This window comes from Camelina sativa, chromosome 1 (assembly GCF_030686135.1).
Source record: "Camelina sativa cultivar CO46 ecotype springtype chromosome 1, ASM3068613v1".
Taxonomy (NCBI): domain Eukaryota; kingdom Viridiplantae; phylum Streptophyta; class Magnoliopsida; order Brassicales; family Brassicaceae; genus Camelina; species Camelina sativa.
In genome coordinates, this window is record NC_141880.1 from 11772311 (window position 1) to 11794698 (window position 22388).

The following is a 22388-nucleotide window of genomic DNA, read 5'->3' on the forward strand; positions in this document are numbered from 1 at the left end:
ATGGTTCTGATTAGATATTTTTTAAAAAGAATCAAAAACAACAGATTTGACTGAAATGCAAAAAAAAACGTAACGCAGCAAAAGTTTTAATCTTTTCGTCTTCGTCAATAATACGCACGCAAATCAAAAGAGGCACTTTGCCAGTTGCCACCGTATCAGAAAGAGAAGCTTGGTCCATCCTCCGCTCGCCACGCCGTCTCCACGTCACCAGTCTCCTCCTCCTTCCACATAGATTCCTTCTCAATCTCACCAATTTCCAAAGATTCGAATCCAATTCTTCTCCTCCTCCTCCGTCTGAGAAAAATCTCAATCAGAGGAATCGGATTTCATATTTTTTTGACAGATCGAATATTTCGAGATTCGCCCATAGCGTTTTGATCTGAAAGTTTCCAGATTTGATGCGACTTCAAACGGCGTCGTCTGCAAATACTTGCCTGAGAAAGAAAGAACTTTTGTTCTTTTTGATGTAAATAGAAGGTTGAAAAGAAATCGATTTTTTTTTTTGGAAGTGAAGAAGCATAAGCACGTTCGTGTTGATTCTTATTGTTTATCCAATTTCCTTTGATTATATCAGTGTGGAAATTTTTGAGAAGATATGGTGGGGGCAACTTTGTTTCACCGTAGGAAGCATTCATGGCCGGCTGAGGAGTTCATCAGCAAAAGTACCTTGCAATTAGTGAGTCTATTTCTTTATTTTGTTGTTCTAGTTTTAGATTTGGATGCTGAGAAGGATTTAGAGAACTGGACTTGTACTTGGACTTATACTTATACTTGGTTTTTGAAGCTTGATCTTGATAGTGCTGCTCCGCCACCACACGCATGGAGGAGGAGGTTAAACTGCCATGCCAATATCTTAAAAGAGTTCACTATTACGTTTAGGGAAGCCATTAAAATGGTAAGTAACCAAGATGTATCTAGTTATTTTGCCAAATTCTTGATTTTGATTTAGTTTGGAGTTTATTAAATGTCGTGGGGTGTTTGTTTACTTCTTCTTTTTTGGAATTACAGGTACGTTTGGGGATACGATTATGGTCTTATGTCAGGGAAGAGGCCTCTCATGGAAGGGTAAATTCCTGGAACAATTGAATTTCTTGATTTACTTACGATAATATTTCATTACACTGCAGCCAATTTTTGTAAGGCTGTTAAAATGTTTATGGTGTAAAGTTGTGGTCTTTGTTGTGGAAATTTAACTTCTGATTGCTACAGAAAGCACCTATTGATCCTTTCACTAAAGAGAACTGCAAACCATCTGCATCCCAAGGTGTTCCACTTGGAGGAATGGGGTACATAGCAGATATCCTCTGGAGTTTTCGTTTTATTTGCCATAGTTCCGTAGTTTAGGTTTGACAGATGCTGCTGTAAAATTGCAGAAGTGGAAGCATATCTAGGGGATTCCGGGGTGAATTTAAGCAGTGGCAAATTACACCTGGAACTTGTGATCCTTCACCTATGATGTCCAATCAGTTCTCAGTAAGTTTTCTTCTGTGGTTACCCTTGTTCTGTTCGTCATTCAGCTAGCACGCTTTTGATAATGTTACTACTACAATAAATGTTCTGTTGTTTGTAATGTTTTCAATTTATGTTATCTATAATTTCTGAAATTGTGTATCTTATTACATTTTCTTGGCCCATTCTTTGCAGATTTTTATTTCTCGAGATGGTGGACACAAAAAGTTTGCGTCAGTTTTGGCTCCAGGCCAGCATGGAAGTTTAGGGTAAAATTCTGTTTGACAAATATCTTTAATTCAATGATGCTGTTTTTTTCTTAATTCACGTACCTTAGATTGGTTTCATGGTCTCAGGAAATCACGTGATAAAGGTATTTCTTCATGGGGCTGGAATCTGAATGGCCAGCATTCAACTTATCATGCTCTATTTCCTCGGGCTTGGACTATATATGATGGTACGAACCTGCAGAAATTCTTCATTTGAAGCTAGCAAATTCCCCTCCGTCTATCACTTGTAATGATTCTTCTATTTGTAGGTGAGCCTGATCCAGAGTTGAAGATCTCATGCCGGCAAATATCTCCCTTCATACCAAATAATTATCGAGATAGTAGTCTTCCAGCAGCAGTTTTTGTATATACAGTAAGTAATCCGTTCATTGAGTGTTTATTCATACGGGGTTGGTACTCAGCTTCTGTGAAAGCATGCGACATAAGAATGGATTTACATTTTTTAGCTAGCAAGCTTCTAAATATATAGGTTGTGCACATTCCACATGTAAGGATCTGTAGTGATGCTTTTTCCTTAGATTAGTAGGTAATCAAAGCGCCAATGTACATGAACTTTCCGTAGGATTCTTGTTGTAGCAGTAGCTCCCACAGATTTGTGAGATGGCTTATTTGGTGGGAGATTCTATCTTTCTTAGGAATGATATTTTACTTATTCTTGTTAAATTTGTCTGATGGCTGAAGCAAGTTAGAGAATGAACCTCCACATATCCGTATATTATATATCAGAAATGTTTAGATCATTATTAATCCTTTTCAAAAAAAAAATGAGGAAAACCTTATAACGTACACTTTTTGTTTTAGTTAGTGAACACTGGAAAGGAAAGGGCAAAAGTCAGCCTCCTCTTCACTTGGGCGGTGAGTTGACATTTGAATCATTTCAAATACATTATATCCAGAAGAGCAGCGGGAACATATGTTTATCACCTTTTATGTTGTGCAGAATTCAATGGGTGGGACTTCACATATGTCAGGGGGTCATGTGAATGAGCCATTCATGTAAGAAGAAATATGTGCCATATTCCATACGTGATTATGGCTTCAAGTTGATGTTTAATATTTTTTTTTGGGGTTCTTTTTTCTTTTCAGAGGCGAAGATGGGGTCTCCGGTGTCCTCTTACATCACAAGCAAGTCATTTTACCCTAATAACTATATATTACAGTTGGTTTACATATATTCCGTGGTAGATTCAACGCTTTGAAAAGTGTGGTCCTCAGTGCCATTATTTCTTTTTGGTTCAGTGGAGGGTAATTAGTAAATGGCAGCACCGTAAGTTTATTCGTTAAAAGCAGTACCACTGCCTAGAGTTGAAGTATGCAATGATCTGATGAATAAGAAAAATATATAATGGGACTAACTCATCATTAGAAAGTTTTCCAACGAAGGACACCTTATCGGACATAGTAAATGCACAACACAGAGAAAATAGCTAGTTGAGCCAGAGTCTCCCATTCAGTGATTAGCACCAAATTGTTCCCTAGATAGACTTCTCTTATTGTGTGAAGGCTCAATGTACTGCCCTTATCTTGTTGCATTATCTGTCCAAGTGTATGCGTGTCTCCTTATCTTTCAACTCTTTTGTAGCGTTATTCATTCTAATGCTGTGTGTCTGCATGAATATATAGTCTAGTCATATTTTCTTATCTGTCTTCTTTTGAATGGGTGCTATGCTTGATATCAATACAAATGATTCTATCTATAGATTCAAAAAGTTTGGAACGCATATTATTCTTACTCTCTCTGCATAGAGAAAGGATCTCCAATTAAATCCTTTTCCTTTAAAAATTTACACTTGTTGTGCTTCTTGAGTGTTGGCTTATTAGTTCACATGATCCCTCGATGAAGTTGATCTTCCAGAATATATTCTTATTGCAGTCAAAGGTTTGTGTTCTTTACTCTAAGCGGGTAGATTTGTTTTGATGTGTGATGGTTATGCAGGACAGGCAAAGGAAATCCTCCGGTTACATTTGCGATTGCTGCTTCTGAGACGCAGAATGTTAATGTAACTGTTTTACCATGCTTTGGATTGTCTGAAGATAGTTCTTTTACAGCGAAAGATATGTGGGATACAATGGAAAAGGTGATTTTCTTTGTATCATCGTTATCATCCTATGTGCATGTGGATTTCATTGATCATTGATCTTTGGTCTGAATTGTCAATCGTATAAGACCTTTGGTTTCATATATATTTATATATGAGACTAACATTGAGTTATTCATTCTAAAAGGATGGAAAATTTGATCAAGAAAACTTCAATAGCGGGCCAAGCACACCTTCGTTAGCTGGAGACACTATTTGTGCAGCAGTCTCAGCTTCGGCATGGGTAGAAGCTCATGGCAAGTGCACTGTGTCTTTTGCTCTTTCATGGTCGTCACCGAAAGTGAAATTTTCAAAGGGAAGCACATATGACAGGTAAATAAAGTGCAACATTAGTAGTCTCTTCCTAAGGTTGACTAGCTTGGCAAGTGCACTGTGTCATTTTCATTTTCTGAGTTCTGTTTTCTGTCTTTATCGGTCTTCGTTTTGCAGGAGATACACTAAATTTTATGGAACCTCTCCAAGAGCAGCACTGGACCTTGTGCATAATGCACTGACAAGTATGTACCCGTGGTGCTCTGATAGTCTGATGTCTGACTGTCATATGCTTCATTTAAGTTGCCACTGTTCTGTTTGGATGTATACCTGATAATGCTGTTAATTGAATTTGTTCGTTGTTACACACACATACAATTTTCTTTCCATCTTCTGTGGACTGGTGCTGCGTATGCATTATTGACTAGCACTGGTTTTCAAATTCAGATTATAAGAGGTGGGAGGAAGATATTGAGGCATGGCAAAATCCCATTCTCAGAGATGAAAGGCTCCCTGAGTGGTAATCGCTTTGACACCTAATCGATCTTTGAATACATTGCTCTCTCTCTGTTCTCCCCTGAAGTATTTTGCTTTTTGTAGGTACAAGTTCACTCTGTTTAATGAGCTTTACTTTTTGGTTGCTGGTGGTACAGTTTGGATAGGTAAGCGTCTATAGGCCTCTTCAAAGGCAATCTTTTGAGTGTGAATTTGTGTCCTTGCTTTTAACAAAATTTTGTTACCTGGAAACTATTGTATCACCTTATCAAAGGTTTTCTTTTGCAGATTCTGCTTCACTCGATTCCAATGGGAAGAGTCAGCATCAACAATCGAGTTTAGCAAATTCAGATGGTAAGGCGAATGGACTTGACATTAATGATCAACATAACAACCTTGGTAACGGCAACAGCGTTGGAATAAAAAGAAATGATGAAGTATCAAGTATTCATAACCGGAATGGTTTATTTGTCGACACTCGGCATGTAGATGATGGCGATGATGTTGGCCGGTTTCTGTATTTGGAAGGTGTGGAGTATGTGATGTGGTGTACATATGATGTGCACTTTTATGCATCATATGCGCTCCTTATGCTATTCCCAAAGATAGAATTGAACATCCAGCGAGATTTTGCGAAAGCTGTGTTGTCTGAAGATGGGAGGAAGGTTAAGTTCCTGGCAGAAGGAAATGTGGGAATTCGCAAGGTCAGAGGTGCGGTTCCTCACGATCTGGGGATGCATGATCCGTGGAACGAGATGAATGCCTACAACATACATGACACAAGCAGGTGGAAAGATCTTAACCCAAAGTTTGTGCTTCAGGTGTATAGAGATTTTGCAGCCACAGGGGATTACCAATTTGGAATAGACGTTTGGCCCGCAGTTCGTGCTGCTATGGAGTACATGGAACAGTTTGATAGAGACAATGACGATCTAATAGAGAATGATGGTTTCCCAGACCAGACATATGATACATGGACTGTTCATGGCGTGAGTGCCTACTGCGGTTGCCTATGGCTTGCTGCTCTTCAAGCTGCGGCAGCGATGGCTCTCCAAATCGGTGACAAATTCTTTGCAGAGTTGTGTAAGAATAAATTTTTGAATGCAAAGGCAGCACTGGAAAAGAAACTCTGGAATGGATCATACTTCAATTACGACAGTGGGACAAGCAGCAACAGCAAATCTATACAGACTGATCAGCTGGCAGGTCAATGGTATGCCGCATCTTCAGGTCTGCCTCCATTATTCGAGGAATCCAAAATCAGAAGCACTATGCAAAAGATATTTGATTTTAATGTGATGAAGACCAAAGGAGGCAAAATGGGTGCTGTAAATGGGATGCATCCTGATGGGAAAGTGGATGAGACGTGCATGCAGTCACGTGAGATTTGGACAGGTGTTACTTACGCAGCTGCAGCTACTATGATCCTCTCTGGAATGGAAGAACAAGGATTCACCACTGCTGAGGGAATTTTCACAGCTGGCTGGTCAGAAGAAGGTTTTGGGTAAGTATCTCTTCTTTAAATCCGATCTATTACATGTTATCTGTATCAGACAGCAAAACACTCACATAGATATACATATCAAAAATGGCACTTTTAATAAACCGTAAGACATGGTTAAGGTTTCATATATAGTCTCTTAGAAGCTATACACAATTCAAAGTGGATGAGAAGATTAAATGGTGTAGATGTTGATTTTGGTGTTGATGTGGATGGTATCTATCCATCAAGTTGTAGAAACAGTGAAGACATCAAATATGTGCTGTGTAAAGGTGTAATTGGTGAGTAATGTTTAAAGCATGAAAATGATGTATTTTTCTCTGAACCGAATACAGGTATTGGTTCCAGACACCGGAAGGTTGGACAATGGATGGGCACTACCGGTCATTGATATATATGAGACCGCTCGCTATATGGGGAATGCAATGGGCATTATCGCTGCCAAAGGCAATCCTCGACGCTCCTCAGATAAACATGATGGACAGAGTTCACTTGTCACCTAGAAGCCGAAGATTCTCTCACAACGTCAAAGTTGTAAAACACAAGGCAAAGTGTTTCGGCAATTCAGCGTTAAGCTGTTCCTGCTAAAAATTAAATATGTTTTTACTGTAACATATAAGTATATTTACATCTCTGATATGATTACTATTGGAGTAACGTAAAGAAAACAAAAAGAGGAATTAGCTGATGCTGAGTTGTAATATTAATAGAGAGAGAGGTGGGAAAAAAGTTTTCCATTAAAAATGTGATGGAAACGTCCCCAAGTTAAAAACATTTTGGTGAGAAGTTTGTGACTTAAAACTCTTGTATTTGTGTTTTAATAAATGTAATCTGAGAAGAAGAAGAACAATTTGTGCTCTTCGTCTTCTGTTTTCTTTATTAGCTATCTCTCTCTCTCTCTCGCTAAACGCCATTGGCTTTAAGAAAAGACACGTAAGGAAAGCAACCAGCACTACATTACGTACGCTTTGTTCAATTTAGACCATAGAGTTTTCAAGATTCTTCCTTAAAGATTGACCCTTCTCTGATATGGTCGATCTATATGCAGGCAGGCAGGCATTGAATAAATTTGGTTAAATTAAAGAGATCATGTATCTAGGAGATAATAATAATAATAAAGAAGAGAACATAAAGTTATGTTTTGATCCCAGGATTTTTGTCTGAAAAGAGAATCACAGAGCAGAGAGTTCGACTTTTTGAGTGGAAGGCCGATAAGCTACGAAGGTGCTATCAGTTGAAAAGGAGCCCGGATTGAAACATGTTGCTCCCCCAAATTTGCAAACCTTTCGCTCACTCTTGTCACCTAATATTATCTGTTTAAATAACAACAACAACAATCCTTTTATTTGTTTAAGTTCGGTTTCATGCTTCCAAAATTATGCACAACTCAACCTATAATAAGATGTAAGAATATACCGTATGAGGAGTTGGATACAGTTGTAGACAGTGATCATAGTTCCAAATGATGGGTTGCTCCATGAGAGGTAGAGGACAAAGATGGCTTTGATGAATTATTGTGGAAACAAGCTGAACCCACACATTTCCCAAGTTTCAGACTATTTGTTATTACCCGAAAAAAAAATTGTCAAATCAAAAGTTTGAAAATAGTGTAGACGAGAGATGTTTTACGTGCTCAAAGGGGTCATTAGTTTCTTCTGAGGAAGGGGATATTAAGCATGAACGGCTCATTCGGTACACAAGGTCTTGTCGGAAGAACACAATATCCTGGTTATAGAACTTTACTCTGCATTTTACAAACACAAAGATCGTTGCTTCAGATTTTGAGTTCCGTCCGTCCATCTCAATAAATCCTCATACATAATTCAGAAGCCAAACACCATAATAAAGAACAATAGAGAGTTCACACTGTAGAATACTCACCTGCAAGGATTGCTTGAAAAAATCGCATTGGGAATAATGCCTCGAAGCTCTTCAGTTAAATAGTTTGGTAAACTGCATCTTGGCAAGACTGTCGAAGGACCTGTCAGTTATAATTTGTTTTGATTAGTCATGTCTCCTCATGGACCGTGGCATTATTAAGATAGTGATGGAGAAATGGTACCTGCGTCACCAGGACCTGGAATGAATAAAAATCGACTGTTTTCTTTTAGCCGTGGATGGTTTCCAATTATTCTCCCAAGTTTACCAAACTGCTGCCCGAAAAATGAAATGGATGCATGTCCTCAATAATACATAAGACCAGATTTTCGACAACACAATTGAGGAAACTTTAAATAAAATGATCCCTTACCTCAGGCTTGAATAAGAACAAAATGATAAGTTGCATGGGCGAGAACAAAAGTTTCCCATGAAAACAAACAAAGAGGGCACTATCTTCATTCTTTCAAAACGATCAAGAACTGTTTCCAACTTCCCGAGAACCTTGGAAACGGACAACACATTTTGGCTGATCAAGAAATAATCTTTAAACACAAAAGATTTATGCTAAAAATAGAGTAGTTGGTACTCCAACTCACCTCTTCGTCATCCAGCCATAAGTCAGACAATATGACAAACGTGTCATCCACCGCTTGCCTTTCTAGTTCTGCAAGTCTACCCTGTGAACAGGGGCAAAAATATTGTATATTTGTATTTCTGCTGTGGCATTGCTATGTAAGGCATGGGACCGGACTTTCTCAAATCCAGAAGTACAAAAAACAACGACTCAGGGGTTACCTTTTTTTGTTTATCTGGCCTGCCACAGCCGAAAAAGTCATCCTCAGGGTGTACCTTTAACGTGTTATCCCTGCTTTCTAAAGGAGGAAACCCGCATGTAATAACCTTTTACCAAAGACATGAAGAAAAAGCTTTTAGAAGGCGGAACAGGTAAATCAAAGAATGTAGTCATTTTGAAATTGAGCCTCTGTTTACTAGGCCATCATTATGTTGATGGGAAAATTCAGTTACATATTCCAATTGTTTTCTTCAAGTGTGTTGTTTATGGGGACTTAAGTACATATTATTATTGGTCACAGAGGAGACCATACACACGAACTTAGCTCTATATATAATTCCCACCTAAAATAATTAAACATCTTGATCTCAAGATGGACAACAACAACCTATGAGAATCGTGGAACGTATAAAATATGCAACTTACACTCTAATATACCCACCTGAAAGGTGCCGTTGTGCATTTGACCTTCTGCCAAAAGGATAGTATTCTCTGTGAAAAAACCAGTGGTTATCTTGTACTGATTGTCAAAGAAAAGTAATCATACAGCAATTAGTTGAGATTTTAGATGGAACTACAAAACTAAAGAGAGAGAGAGAGAGAGAGAGAGAGAGAGAGAGAGAGAGAGAGAGAGAGAAAAAGGATATTGCTTTGGAGAAATCAACCTCTACAGAAGCTGAAAGGTCTTCAAGGTAGAAGTGCCCATCTTCCAACTGTGATATCAAGCCCATCACCCATTTCGTTCCCGTCTGACCGATTAGAGACTGGATGGAAGATATCTACTAGAACAGAACATGCAATAACAAACTCCTCCTAAGTAGTTTTAGGTTTTACCAAAGAAAGATGTGAGAGGGAGGAACCAACCTCGTAGTATTTGTAAGATTGCGATATTTCAGCATAATCAAATGCTGCACTTAGAAAAATACTCAGAGCGAGAAACTCTCTGCAACAGCAATCTGAAACGTTCCTTGTATACTTGTATTTTTGCAGAAGCCTCACCGTGCACAGGCAGATTACTCACATGCCTGGAAATCAAATATATATATATATAATTTCAGTCAGTGCAAAAATTGTTTATGCCATCAATATCGACATCATCCAGTAGAAGCCTTACTTACTGGATGAATCGCTTATTAACAACATCATATCGATATTTAGGCACTAGAAACACATTGTCGATGATGGCCAAGGGATAAACAGTCGATTCTTCTTCTGCCGCCGCCACGTTAATCACGTTTTCAATTGATTCCACATCGATTATAGAAGAAGAACCTGCAACATTTTTTCCTTGCTGAAGAAGATTGAGAAGATGATTGATATCTTCATCGGGGAAGTCTACAATCATGTCTAGGGCATCGACTATGAGGTGGTACCCTCTTATTCTGAATTGCTTCTGTATATATCTCCTCCTCGTACACCTTCTCATTCTCCCTGCCGAATCCAAGACTCTTCTTATCTCTCTCTCTCTCTCTCTCCTCTGAAACCTTATATATATTTTTCTTTCTGGGCGGGAATAACCCACCAAATTGGCGGAAAACCAAAAAAAAAAAAATTAAGACTGAATGAATAATATATCGGAGATGCCATCATTTGTGAATATATCGGATATGCCATTTACCCTAATCTTACTAATCTTATTAACATTGGTTCACTTTGTCGATCGGCGCTGAGTTGTAATATTAATAGAGAGAGAGAGAGAGAGAGGTGGGAAAAAAGTTTTCCATTAAAAATGTGATGGAAACGTCTCCAAGTTAAAAACATTTTGGTGAGACTTAAACTCTTATACAGTATTTGTGTTTTAATAAATGTAACCTACTGAGAAGAAGAAGAACAATTTGTGCTCTTCGTCTACTGTTTTTTTTATTTAGCTATATCTCTCTCTTTCTCTCTCTCGCTAAACGCCATTGGCTTTAAGAAAAAGACACGTAAGGAAAGCAACCAGCACCACATTCTACTTTTTATAGCGTCGTATCGTATCGTATAGTATCGTTTGTTCAGACCATAGAGTTTTCAAGATTCTTCCTTAAAATAAAAGTTGCTTTCAATAGACAATAGCTTAGCATATGTTTCGTAGGGAGCACTAAGTTGGTGGTATTTAATACTACTAAATAACAAAATAAAAAAATATCCCATGTAAATTCCACGTCATCATAAAGTATGAAACGATTGAAAAATATCAATGGTTCAAAAATTAATAAATTTTTTTGACTCAGTATTAATTAAATTAAAAACCACATTTCGTCCGTCGTGTGATCGATCACTAACCTTTAAATTAAACAGATCCGAATTTACTTTACTTTAACATATAAACCAACACAATCATTTGGTTTATTTGGCTCCTCACCGTATCTGTCTGTGGTTCTTTCTCCTCCTCCTCTTTGGATCTTTTTTTTTTTATTAGTGTTCTCTTCTTATACTCCCATCGCTTTAAGGTACACTTCTCTCCACTGCGTCTTCTTCTTTGAGATTCATCAAACGATTTCATCATCATACACAACCTCGTCTCGATCGGGTTTATTATACTGATTCGAGATTCGCTGTGTTTCTTCGTTTGATTTCGTTTTTTTTTTTTTTTTTTTTTTTTCTCATTTCCTGTTGTTGATTGATCATCGATTTGGTTTTTTTTTTTTGTGTGTTCAGTTTGGATTTGTGATTCTGTACAATTATGGCGAGGAAGATGCTTGTTGATGGAGAGGTTGATAAGGCGACGGCTGAGGAAGCAAACTATGATTTCGATTTGTTTGTAATCGGTGCCGGGAGTGGTGGTGTTCGTGCGGCTAGGTTTTCGGCTAATCAAGGCGCTAAGGTGAATTGATGATTCTCTTTTAGATCGTGAAACATTTAGTCTGTTGTGTATATTTCTTTTTTGTATGCCTGTTGTCTCCCCCAAAATGGAATTTGTATCTTTGAGATCTTTTACTTTGCAGTCTTCCGTTTCGGTTGTTTGATTCTGGTCTCTTTTTGTGTTATGTATGTGATGATGATATCTTCTTTTGTTAATTTGGTGTTGTTGTTCTGTGTATCAAATGTTTTGTAGGTGGGTATTTGTGAGCTTCCATTTCACCCTATTAGTTCAGAGGAGATTGGAGGAGTTGGTGGAACGTAAGTTGTCTGCTATCCATATATGCTAGCTCTGCTTTCTTGGTTAATGCATGAACTATATAGTTGCTTATCGTTATATGGAGCTCTTCTGTTACATTGGGGTGAAACTTTTTTTTAAAAAGAAACTTGTTTAAATGTTGTGTTAGATTGGGCTTTTCTTATCTTTTCCTCCATCAGCTAGTTCTGGCATCTTTTTATACGCAATCTTATAATTTTGTTGGTGTTTTTCAGCTGTGTTATCCGTGGTTGTGTTCCCAAAAAGATTCTGGTTTATGGGGCAACTTACGGTGGTGAACTTGAGGTAACTTTTTTTCTTTTCAATCACCATTTCAGCGTCTTTCTTTTAGCTTTAAGGGCAAAGTTCCTCATTTGTCAATTTCCCTATCATTAGTTGTACATTTGTATTGCTGTCCATTCTTTTTAGGCTATATGTTGTTCTATTAACAGTTCGGCTAATAGAAACTAAAACCTTAGTCATGTCAAGTGACAGAAAATTGTGTTTGACGATCTGTGTTATGGTTTTCTGGTGACAGGATGCTAAAAATTACGGGTGGGAAATAAATGAGAATGTTGACTTCACATGGAAGAAGCTTTTGCAAAAGAAGGTATGCAGGAATTACTACAATGCCTTGCTGTTTCTATTGTTTATGAACTGAGTAAAATATTTTACACGGGTTTTATGTCATGATACACTTGCACTTAGAAAAATATTAGCATTATCACTTTCTTTGTACATGCTGGACTGGCTCCCTTTATTTTGTAACTTGTTAAGGTCATATGATGATATGTTTTTGAAGACAACTGATTTTTGGGGTTAACTTTTTGGATGGTTTGGTGGTAATATAGCAATATAGCGTGTTAGATCTCTCACAAAGAGAAACTATCAAAACTCCTGAAGATACTTATATTATTTTTGGTCAAGTATGAAAGTTAAATGGCGGGAAATGATTATGACATGCTAAAAAAAAATTTCTATTGTGTTCAGTATACATTGGATATCTTGGTGATGTGAAAAATTTCATCATAAATAATCAATTAATTCTCTTTAATTCCTTATGTGCAGACTGATGAGATACTAAGACTGAATAATATTTACAAGCGGCTGTTGGCAAATGCTGCGGTGAAATTGTATGAAGGTGAAGGCAGAATAGTCGGTCCCAATGATGTGGAGGTGAGACAAATAGATGGCACGAAAATAAGCTATACCGCAAAGCACATATTGATTGCCACTGGCAGTCGGGCACAAAAGCCTAATATTCCTGGACATGTAAGTTCTGTGTTCATGTTTATTTTTTATGTACTATAGGGTGATTTGCTTGGTATTTGTGAAATCATTATACTCGAAGTAAGTTTGGAAATATTTTAGACACATCTGTATGTTTGCAATATGATTTCTTGTAAAATTAGTCTGCGAGAAAAAACTATAAACTCTTATATAGGGAACGTCTACTGATTTATGTACATAAATTGTCTGTTTATAGGAGCTGGCTATTACATCAGATGAAGCTTTAAGCTTGGAAGAATTTCCTAAGCGTGCTGTTGTGCTTGGAGGAGGGTAATGTCTTCCTCAATGTTTTCCTTCTGATGTACCAAGCATGGCTGTCGTTTCAATGGTTTAATCCTCTTTTCTATTTACTTGCTAATTAGGTACATTGCTGTGGAGTTTGCATCAATATGGCGTGGAATGGGAGCTACAGTAGATTTATTCTTCAGGAAGGAACTTCCATTAAGGTGCGATTTTACTTTCTGTCAGTCACAAAATACCGACCATCCCTCTTTTGTCACGTGATACAAGTCCTTCCTTATGTTTGGCTCTCGGTCAAATTATGTCAAATTACTGATAGTTCATTCCTTTTTCTTCGGCTTCTTTTCTCTCTAAAATTTTACCTTTCAGGGGTTTTGATGACGAAATGAGGGCACTAGTTGCTAGAAATCTTGAAGGAAGGGGCATTAATTTGCATCCGCAAACAAGTTTGAGTCAGGTATCTGAATATGTTGGTTGCTTTTCATGTATCATTACTATATAGGATATACAGTTCCTTTCACTTTTTCATGAGTTCATCCTTTACTGAACATACAATATCAATTTAGTTGATAAAAACAGATGATGGGATCAAAGTCATATCGTCTCATGGAGAAGAATTTGTGGCAGATGTCGTACTTTTTGCTACTGGTAATTTTTTATTATTATCTGATTCTCAAATTTCTATTTGATTATAATAGAAATGAATGAAAGTAGTTCTATCTCTGTTCTCTTCTACTTTAATACATATTCATCTGCGTGGCTTTTGGGTTTATGGAACAATAGTTTTCTACTTCTCTTTCATTCTGCTTTTCCAATCCTTGAATGTTTATGTTTTGCATCTTCCCTTTGATCATATTTTTCAAATTTATCTTTTGCTCATATTTGCTACAGGAAGGAATCCTAATACCAAGAGATTAAATTTAGAAGCTGTTGGTGCTGAACTTGATCAGGCTGGAGCTGTTAAGGTTGTAATAAAATTCCTATTGCTGCAGATATTATATTTACTCTTGCAGCTACTAATGAACTACATTATCCTCAGGTTGATGAGTACTCACGCACTAACATACCAAGCATATGGGCTGTGGGAGATGCCACAAACCGAATTAACCTTACACCTGTAGCGTTAATGGAGGCCAGCTGCTTTGCGGTACGTGCCTCGTATCTTGCACTTATAGTTTACACAAACCATCCGAGAGTTGTTCCACCACCAGATGTTTCAGCTTTTTTTGTTTGGGAATGTCTAATTATGTAATCCATTTGTTAAGTGGGATTGTTCTGATATTTGCAGAACACTGTTTTTGGTGGGAAGCCTACTAAAGCAGACTACAGCAACGTTGCCTGTGCTGTATTTTGGTAAGCATTCTTTCTGATTGGAGGAAATTTTACTTTTAATTTGTGTCATATTACAGACACTGGTTGCCTCTTTACTGTAATGATGACTTAAAAGTATATGTACTGTATACCATAACAATCTCTCGTTCTCTATTACTATCTGAAACTATAAAGAATTGAAAGTACTCCACAAATCGTTCTTCTATTTTGGCATATTTTTTCACAGTGGTATGCCAATTCAATCTGAAGTATTTATGAAGGTTTCACTTTTCTTCTTCTTCTGTTTACCAGCATACCACCACTAGCTGTGGTGGGTCTCAGCGAAGAAGAAGCAGTGGAACAAGCAACCGGTGATATTCTGGTTTTCACCTCAGGCTTTAATCCCATGAAGAACACCATCTCTGGGTATGCAAGCATCGAAAATTCTGATTTTTTAAAAATTCTTATATCGGCCCACACAGTTCTTGATTTCATTTTGTAGAATCGTTTCCTGATTCTTGAACATGCTTGCACCTGATCACTCATTTGAGGACTCTATCCTTCTCTTTAATCTAGACATATTTTCTATTTGTGATAGACGGCAGGAAAAGACATTGATGAAACTAATAGTCGATGAGAAGACTGATAAGGTTATTGGAGCATCCATGTGCGGTCCTGATGCAGCTGAAATCATGCAGGCAAGTTTTCCTAAATAATAGCTTCTACTTTCATTTTATTCCTTCAGAGTGTGAGTGGTGCATGAGTATATTCCCACCACCATATAATGTAAACTTGTAACTTTCAAAAATCGTATATGGGGTAGCTAAAATGATTTAGGTAAATTTAAGACGACGACTGTCTTAAGGTTCTGAAAGCAAGGAAAAATTCTTCCTTCTAACCCATCTACGAGATTCAGGGTAGAAGAGAACATGATTTGAGCTTTTACAAGTATTGGACCTTACAAAGTAATCGATTTGAGTTTGATTACTTGGTGTCTTATGCTCAATGCAGGGGATTGCAATTGCGCTTAAGTGTGGAGCAACTAAAGCACAATTCGACAGCACGGTAAGTAGAATCTTCCTGGAAAACATTTCTAGAAAAAGAGGTCCAAACATTTCTCTAACTAATTATCAAATTTGCTCTGTGAACAAACACAGGTTGGGATACATCCATCTTCTGCAGAGGAGTTTGTGACAATGCGCAGTGTGACCAGACGCATTGCCTACAAAGCCAAACCTAAGACGAATTTATGAACCGCAAAAATCTAAAGAGACGATAGCAGGAAAACTCGGTATACTTAGTTTGATCATAGAGTCAGACAAAAACATGAGTTTCCTCATACTCATGTCCCCAATAAATGATTTGTATTTTTTGTTTGTTTGTTGAGGTTTCTCTTCATACATCTACTTAACTTGAGAAACACACAACTTCTTTTCTTATTGCTAGTGGAACTTAATTATCTCGAAATTTCTTTTAAATTAGTTTCTTAACACTAGTTTAATTTAATAACAGATTACAAAGATATTGCAACTTATTCAAACCACCTCACTACAAACCCAGAAACTCTGAATACCTCAATTGGTTTGGTATGTTTTATCTGAATGAAGGCAACGCCATGTCGGGGATGACAACAGTAAACGAGCAGCCTAATGATGTTTGACGCATAATAGAGAGCTTCTTAGAGACATTCCAATAATCTAATTCAGATTCCATGATCAAAAAGCTCTTTCATGAAACGTAAGATTACATGAAGTGTGCAAAGTATTCTTTATTAATAGGACCAACACTCAAATGTATGTAGTAACAAAGAAAATAGTTATAAGTAGAGAATGCAACCAATATGGCAATATACACAACTGCTCTGGCCACTAAAAGTTTCATCCTTCTCTTAAAACATTCAAATGACACTGGTTTCAAATGCGGCCAGTTGAGAAACACGGCTTAGATACACACAAAAAGATGTAAACGAACGACCTGGAGACAGAATCGGTGTCCGGTTGCCGTTTTGAAGCTCTCCATTTCATGTCTTAATCAAGTTTCACGTTTGAATATAACAGTGTATCCTTCGTCAAAGGCATGTACATAAGGAAGTACACCTGCAACCACCATGATAAGCATGTCAACTTCCAACAACTTATACGTTCAGTGTTCAGCTACGAAGATAATATACAAACTACGAGAATTCTTTGGCAGGCCACTTTAGGTGGAAAGATACAACTGTACTACATTGACCAAAGAATCAGCTTGGTAGTAGTTAACTGATAAAAGGCATGTAATCTTACCCCAAGGATAGTTGCAATGAGAAGAATTATTCCGGTCAACCATGCTAGAGTCAGCCTAACAAGTAAAACTTGAGCGATAATGATGGCTGGACGTGGGATTCCCTCTACTTCCTCCATTGAGCGTGCAGATGAACGAGAAGACCCAATGCTCAGTAGATTTTCTGAAACTTGATTTACTCTCTCATCAAGGACAATCACCCCAACAATTTGGCCTGCAAGAGCCCATAAATCTCTAAGCTTACTTAAAAATACAGTTAAGAAAAAGAGACATGTTCAAGAGGACTAAGTAATTAGTCTTTCCGTTGAAAATATTTCAGTCTAAGAGTCCACCATCTTTAAAGACGAGTTTATTAAATCATAGAGACAACTCACCTTTATGAGACGTCTCCAACAGTTCAAATAGCTTTGATAGGGTGGCAAGCAAGACACTCATCCCTTGCTTAGCCATACCTTGTCCATACTCCTGTGCTAAAGCCTGTAATTTCCAGAGAGAGTAATAAATGATATTAGACACTGACAAGCTTTGCAAAAAACACACAAAGACAAGTACAATAACAAGACAGTTGAAAAATAAGACATTTTCAATGTTAATTAACTTAAAGTAGCAGCAAAGTCTACAAACTGTCACGTTTATTGATACTTTGATCACATAAGAGAACAAATCATTGAAAAAGGCAGTTAGAAAGATAAACTCATAACGAGGTCCTTATTAGTCTTACGGTCCTTTGGATACAACAAGGAGACAGATAGTTTAAACGACTACCACCAACTCAAAAAATTTCCAGTTCCCTGAATTCTTATCATGACTCAGTTTCGAATTATCTATTATTCCTAAAATAGCTAAGCAGAAGTAGCCGAAAAAAGAGTGCACAACCAACAACCATTACGGGTCAATGGAAATATCATAAGTTTTCCAGTGATTTAAAGGAGATATATTTACGTATACATTGAGCTTCCCACCCTCCAATATACATATATCATAACTAAGACACTGAGAAAACCGGAAGAAAACAGAACAATGAAAAATGAATGCCCTTACATCGATACCACCAAAGCGTCCAACTGTCAATTCAGCAGTTCTCTCAATATCATGAGATAAATCATCATGAACGCTGACAGCTCGTCTGATATTCTGATATAGACCCAAAAGGTTCAATACAAATTTCCTCTCTGCTTCCTGCCCAGGATAACAAAAGTCATATGCCTTCTTCATACGGAAATCACAATATCTAGAGGCAATGCAGGAACATTTTCAATGTAAAATCCTATAATTTGATGAAGTTAAGGATATTACCTTTTCTAAATTGAACTCCACATTAGCACCCCCAGCCAGAGAGACACTCAACAATCCAGACAATGGTTCAGCAGAGCCAGCAACATATGATCCACCCAACCAAGATGCCTAAGGATATTATAACCACACGGTTAACTGGTGGTCACGTTAAAATTAACAAAGAAAACAATAGTGTGTTAGCACTTATAATGACAGGTGCTGTTAACTTACAAAATCATTGATGTCCTTGTCAGTCACGTCAGATGAAGGTTCATTGACAGACACAACAACCACTTCACTGTCTGCAGAATTATGAACACATTGTCAGAATACATCCAAAACAAGACTCAACCCAAATGCAGAAAATAGAAACTAGTCATGCTCATTGGATAGTTCTGCTATTCAAGCTATCACAGCACCTGAGAGTTCAATATCAGCTTTGGAAGAGTCAGACTTTATATTGCTCCTTATGGCATTTCCCAAGAAAGAATGACTGGGGTTCGTTTCCACAAGCGCATCTGCAAGTAAATAATAAACACTTGAATGTATTACAGTTTTAAATTTCTGGCTCATGTCAGAAAACTAAAGCTATCCAGTGTATTATTCCCATACCATCAGCTCCAGCGATTTCTAGCACAAAAGCAGCCTGAGGCCTCTCAAATGGATTAGGTTTTAGAATCTTGTTCAGCTACAAAAAAAAAAAAAAAAAAAAAAAAACACAAAAACAAATAGACGATGAAGTACAGAACTTAACCCACAAAACAAAAAAGAAAAGAGCAAACTTTAGATTTGATGAGCCATCAACTGTCAAAAACCTTGGATGAGCCATCAGCTGTCAAAGTTTCTGAAGGTGCAAAACCCAACAAGGCAGACACTGCTGCAGATATTTCAAATGGAGACATAGGAAGCGCCTGTAGCCACAAAAGGTTAACTTGGTGTCATAAAGTCACAAACTTGAGTACTATACAAACATAAATATGGAACCTATCCATTGATCTCTCATCAGTAGCCGGCAAAAGAAACAAAACATTACAAGAAAACTTCAGAATTGGATCTTACTGTAAGACTACATTGACCTGATCTACACCCACAAACGAGAGAAACAATTTACACTAAACAAAACCTACACCGAATAAAACTTAACCCGTAAACTCATTTCCCAGAAACGATCTCAGATAGAAATACAAAATCACCAAATTGGTCATCCACTTATATTGGGAGGAACACCATTACCTCACTGGAAGATCGTGGAAGAAGATATTGGTTATTGGATCCATCAATGAAGAAAACAGAACCACTTGCTTCTCCCTATCCACAAACATCGATCCAATTCATTAAAAAAAGTCAGATCCATAAGTCTCATATGAACAAAAAGCAATCCCGTAAGAGTTGAGAAAGATTATGAAGAAATAACAAAACGAACCCCAGAATTCAAGGTGAGAAGAATAAGAGAAAAGACGAATACGTAGAAAGCTTTCATCTTTTTTACAACGAGGGTCGTCGGAGAGAGAGATGTTAGAGATGTTTTTAATGGAGGAGACGAATCCAGATTTCTCAAATCAATCAGAAGTGGTAGACAGACACAACTTCAGACGCCGTCGTTTTACAAGGAAAATCCAAAATCCGGTTTACTCAGTTCCACCGGTTTAGTAAATATAATTCGAATGGATCTAGGAAACAAACAAAAGACAGTTAAGTACAAGAAGGGTAAAATAGTAAAAGAACAAAACTGGTTCGTTTTTAGAGAAGCGGTCCCGAATCAATTAATCACATCACACAAGACAACACAACACCGTTTCCATTTCCAGAAACGGCGACGATGGCGACTTGGTAGCTAACTAGCTTACAACAAATCGGAGATTCCAAAACGGTGATGGAGATGTGACCCGGTACGAGCTTAAGAAGACGAAGAGTTTCCCAAACGATTCAGAGCTTCAAAGCTTCAAAGCTTCAGATCTGTTTCCTTGGATCGGTCCCTAGAGATTTTCTAGGTTTCTGTTTTTTTTTTTTTTGGTTTTCCACACACACCATTGAACGACTCGTACTCCGGAACTCACTGATCCCAAAACACGCCGGAGATTTTGACCGATTTTGTTTGATTTGAGTGAGTGACTCGTTGCTTAAAGTGTGTCACTGCTTTAGTGTTGTGAGGAAGAAGCTAATTTCGAGTTTTAAAAGAAGAAGGAGAAAAATGCCGAGGCCAGGACCAAGACCTTACGAGTGTGTGAAACGAGCTTGGCATAGTGATCGTCATCAACCTATTCGTGGTTCCATTATCCGTCAGATTTTCAGGTTTTTTTTTCACTCAAGCCACCATAATCTCTCTTAGGGTTTCTATTTTTTATTGTTCTGTTTCTTAATTTTGGGGGTTTTATTTTGCAGGCTTGCCATGGAAGCACACAGTGCAGCCACAAGGAAGAACAAGGAGTGGCAGGAGAAGCTCCCTGTGGTTGTGTTAAAAGCTGAGGAGATCATGTACTCTAAAGCCAATTCCGAGGTTTCTAATTAGATTTCTTCTCTCTTTATGGTTTGTTTTCAGTTTCATAAAAGCCAAATCCTGACTTTGGATTTCGGTTTCCATTAGGAAGAGTATACAGATGCTGATACTATGTGGAATAGAGTAAATGATGCCATTGATACTATTATTAGAAGAGATGAGAGCACTGAAACTGGTCCTCTTTTGCCTCCTTGTGTTGAAGGTATTGTTCTTTGCCTCTTCTTTTAACTGTTTCATTAGTTCTAGTGTGAAGCTTATGCATTTTGAATCGCTTATTGAAACTGCGTAGAAGTTAGTATCTAAAAGCTGCTGAATTTATGAATTGAACTTCGAAAAAAGGTTGTGCTTTGTTACTGTTTATTGTGTGTTTGATCTGTGGTTTTTTTTGGCCTGTGGCGTTAGCTGCTCTTAACCTTGGGTGCATTGCTGTAAGAGCTTCAAGAAGCCAACGACATAGTAACATAAGGACTTACCTCGGTCCAAAAATCCAGGAACCGGTTTCCGCATCGCCTAATGAGCCGCCATACCATCATGACTATCATCATCAGCAAGCTCAGAAACCATCCACTAAACCAATCCATACTGCTCAAGCTGCTGCGATCCCAATGGATGTACATGATGATAACAGCAACAAGCGTGTAACTGCACCTCGCGCTTACCCGTTTCTACATGAGTCCATGCAGATGCATCAAAAGCCATTGCCAATAAGACAAGGACATAGCACTGCTCCTGCTTCTACTACAGCTCCAGTCAACTTGGGTTCGGTCTATCCTTTGTATTACGGAGGTAATCATCAGACTCAGCAAGTGGACATGACTATTATTAGAGTCCCTGAGACGCCCATAATCATTGGCATGCCTATTGGTATAAAACCCCCAGAAGAAGCAACAGAGAGGATGTGTGATTTGTCCTTGAGGCTTGGTATATCTTCAGAACCCTCTACAAGAATAGATGTCGGGTCTAGTCGGGCTTACCCGAGAAGAAACCAAGAAGAGTTATGTTTATTCTCTGAGGTAAAGAAGAATGATAGGTTTGATTGGTTTTCAAATTGTGAAGGTCAGAATTCTGATTCTCGAGTTAAAAAGCACAAAACATTGTGTGGAGACTTCCACTAGGACTTGCTTAGTTTTTTTTAACTCAAATCTTGTAAAAGCCTCAGGTTTATTGGTTAATATTTATCGACTCTACTAGTCTAGTTTTAGCTTCACTTCAAAATGATAATGATGCTGTTAAATTAACTCCCACAAATCTCCAACTTTCTTTTTTGATCGAACTGCGATTGAGATTTTGTCAAATTACAACAGTTTTGTCCTGTATACAAATGCATCTAGATGTCAGTATAGACCGTCTTCGGTACGATCATCACAACTACACTCTCGTAAGATGATAACTAAAACTACAGTACTAAACTAGATCATGAACCACGAGGGGATAGAAAATTATTTAAAAAAAAAAAAAAAAATTGGCCATCAAGATACTTGTTGATTGTATAAACTATATATATACGATAATTAATTAGGAGGACGACTTGGTGGTTTAGGATTAGCTCAATTCGAATGTTCTAAAAATAAAACGATCGAGCAGACAGCACAAAACTTCAAATGCACTTAGGCGTTATTTTAACGGACCTTATAGGAG

At 37.7% G+C, this 22388-nt stretch overlaps 4 protein-coding genes and 1 pseudogene across 8 annotated transcripts; 3 read left to right on the top strand and 2 right to left on the bottom strand.

The window, feature by feature from the left end:
• On the top strand, nt 1-6965 carry LOC104789064 (uncharacterized). Of its 2 annotated transcripts, none has more exons than XM_010514817.3 (19): nt 1-477; nt 575-676; nt 785-895; nt 1009-1065; nt 1210-1286; nt 1374-1473; nt 1645-1718; nt 1806-1906; nt 1988-2091; nt 2541-2594; nt 2680-2735; nt 2826-2864; nt 3676-3817; nt 3966-4150; nt 4268-4335; nt 4538-4610; nt 4691-4752; nt 4874-6089; nt 6422-6965. In XM_010514817.3, exons 2-19 carry the CDS (start codon nt 596-598, stop codon nt 6672-6674), a joined length of 2853 nt encoding a protein of 950 aa, XP_010513119.1. In that variant the 5' UTR covers nt 1-477; nt 575-595; the 3' UTR covers nt 6675-6965. The 2 variants fall into 2 exon arrangements, with proteins under 2 accessions (XP_010513119.1, XP_087313376.1); XM_087457250.1 differs by having other exon boundaries at nt 24-477; nt 3681-3817.
• Nucleotides 6966-7145: 180 nt separating this feature from the next.
• LOC104789076 (DNA polymerase epsilon subunit B-like) lies at nt 7146-10309 on the bottom strand (annotated as a pseudogene). Its single transcript, XR_015561239.1, has 12 exons — nt 9879-10309; nt 9625-9785; nt 9408-9539; nt 9203-9277; nt 8763-8867; nt 8564-8644; nt 8316-8468; nt 8149-8239; nt 7968-8067; nt 7716-7830; nt 7503-7613; nt 7146-7399 (listed from the first exon to the last, which is right to left on the bottom strand). The product of XR_015561239.1 is annotated as a DNA polymerase epsilon subunit B-like (transcript).
• Nucleotides 10310-10966: 657 nt separating this feature from the next.
• LOC104789086 (glutathione reductase, cytosolic) lies at nt 10967-16165 on the top strand. Of its 2 annotated transcripts, none has more exons than XM_087457284.1 (17): nt 10967-11192; nt 11401-11566; nt 11798-11862; nt 12094-12163; nt 12396-12467; nt 12926-13129; nt 13344-13417; nt 13510-13593; nt 13757-13844; nt 13954-14035; nt 14279-14352; nt 14427-14534; nt 14676-14740; nt 15011-15124; nt 15297-15396; nt 15710-15763; nt 15856-16165. In XM_087457284.1, the coding sequence occupies exons 2-17, from the start codon at nt 11426-11428 to the stop codon at nt 15949-15951; spliced, it is 1491 nt and encodes a 496-aa protein (XP_087313410.1). In that variant the 5' UTR covers nt 10967-11192; nt 11401-11425; the 3' UTR covers nt 15952-16165. The 2 variants fall into 2 exon arrangements, with proteins under 2 accessions (XP_087313410.1, XP_087313416.1); XM_087457290.1 differs by having other exon boundaries at nt 11091-11272.
• A 286-nt stretch (nt 16166-16451) lies between these two features.
• LOC104707304 (uncharacterized) lies at nt 16452-19923 on the bottom strand. Its single transcript, XM_087457292.1, has 11 exons — nt 19677-19923; nt 19487-19561; nt 19069-19164; nt 18866-18941; nt 18673-18771; nt 18485-18555; nt 18275-18382; nt 18020-18157; nt 17353-17455; nt 16981-17192; nt 16452-16794 (listed from the first exon to the last, which is right to left on the bottom strand). The coding sequence occupies exons 1-11, from the start codon at nt 19731-19733 to the stop codon at nt 16726-16728; spliced, it is 1104 nt and encodes a 367-aa protein (XP_087313418.1). The 5' UTR covers nt 19734-19923; the 3' UTR covers nt 16452-16725.
• Nucleotides 19924-20003: 80 nt separating this feature from the next.
• On the top strand, nt 20004-21988 carry LOC104789100 (uncharacterized). 2 transcript variants are annotated; one of them, XM_010514848.2, is made up of 4 exons: nt 20004-20545; nt 20636-20750; nt 20838-20952; nt 21153-21988. In XM_010514848.2, exons 1-4 carry the CDS (start codon nt 20445-20447, stop codon nt 21863-21865), a joined length of 1044 nt encoding a protein of 347 aa, XP_010513150.2. In that variant the 5' UTR covers nt 20004-20444; the 3' UTR covers nt 21866-21988. The 2 variants fall into 2 exon arrangements, with proteins under 2 accessions (XP_010513150.2, XP_087313422.1); XM_087457296.1 differs by having other exon boundaries at nt 20023-20545; nt 20842-20952.
• Nucleotides 21989-22388: the final 400 nt, after the last annotated feature.

What these genes read in the sequence shown, in the direction of transcription:
- LOC104789086 (XM_087457284.1), top strand. Translation starts at nt 11,426, where the DNA reads ATGGCGAGGAAGATGCTTGTTGATGGAGAGGTTGATAAGGCGACGGCT. An exon ending in CGGCTAATCAAGGCGCTAAG is followed by an intron (nt 11,567 to 11,797) that starts GTGAATTGATGA and finishes AATGTTTTGTAG; the next exon opens with GTGGGTATTTGTGAGCTTCC. An exon ending in CTTACGGTGGTGAACTTGAG is followed by an intron (nt 12,164 to 12,395) that starts GTAACTTTTTTT and finishes TTCTGGTGACAG; the next exon opens with GATGCTAAAAATTACGGGTG.
- LOC104789064 (XM_010514817.3), top strand. Translation starts at nt 596, where the DNA reads ATGGTGGGGGCAACTTTGTTTCACCGTAGGAAGCATTCATGGCCGGCT. An exon ending in TTAGGGAAGCCATTAAAATG is followed by an intron (nt 896 to 1,008) that starts GTAAGTAACCAA and finishes TTGGAATTACAG; the next exon opens with GTACGTTTGGGGATACGATT. An exon ending in AAGGGAAGCACATATGACAG is followed by an intron (nt 4,151 to 4,267) that starts GTAAATAAAGTG and finishes TTCGTTTTGCAG; the next exon opens with GAGATACACTAAATTTTATG.
- LOC104789100 (XM_010514848.2), top strand. Translation starts at nt 20,445, where the DNA reads ATGCCGAGGCCAGGACCAAGACCTTACGAGTGTGTGAAACGAGCTTGG. An exon ending in ATTATCCGTCAGATTTTCAG is followed by an intron (nt 20,546 to 20,635) that starts GTTTTTTTTTCA and finishes TTTATTTTGCAG; the next exon opens with GCTTGCCATGGAAGCACACA. An exon ending in ACTCTAAAGCCAATTCCGAG is followed by an intron (nt 20,751 to 20,837) that starts GTTTCTAATTAG and finishes GGTTTCCATTAG; the next exon opens with GAAGAGTATACAGATGCTGA.
- LOC104707304 (XM_087457292.1), bottom strand. Translation starts at nt 19,733, where the DNA reads ATGAAAGCTTTCTACGTATTCGTCTTTTCTCTTATTCTTCTCACCTTG. An exon ending in AGAAATCGCTGGAGCTGATG is followed by an intron (nt 18,772 to 18,865) that starts GTATGGGAATAA and finishes ATTTACTTGCAG; the next exon opens with ATGCGCTTGTGGAAACGAAC. An exon ending in TGGAGTTCAATTTAGAAAAG is followed by an intron (nt 18,158 to 18,274) that starts GTAATATCCTTA and finishes TATCCTGGGCAG; the next exon opens with GAAGCAGAGAGGAAATTTGT.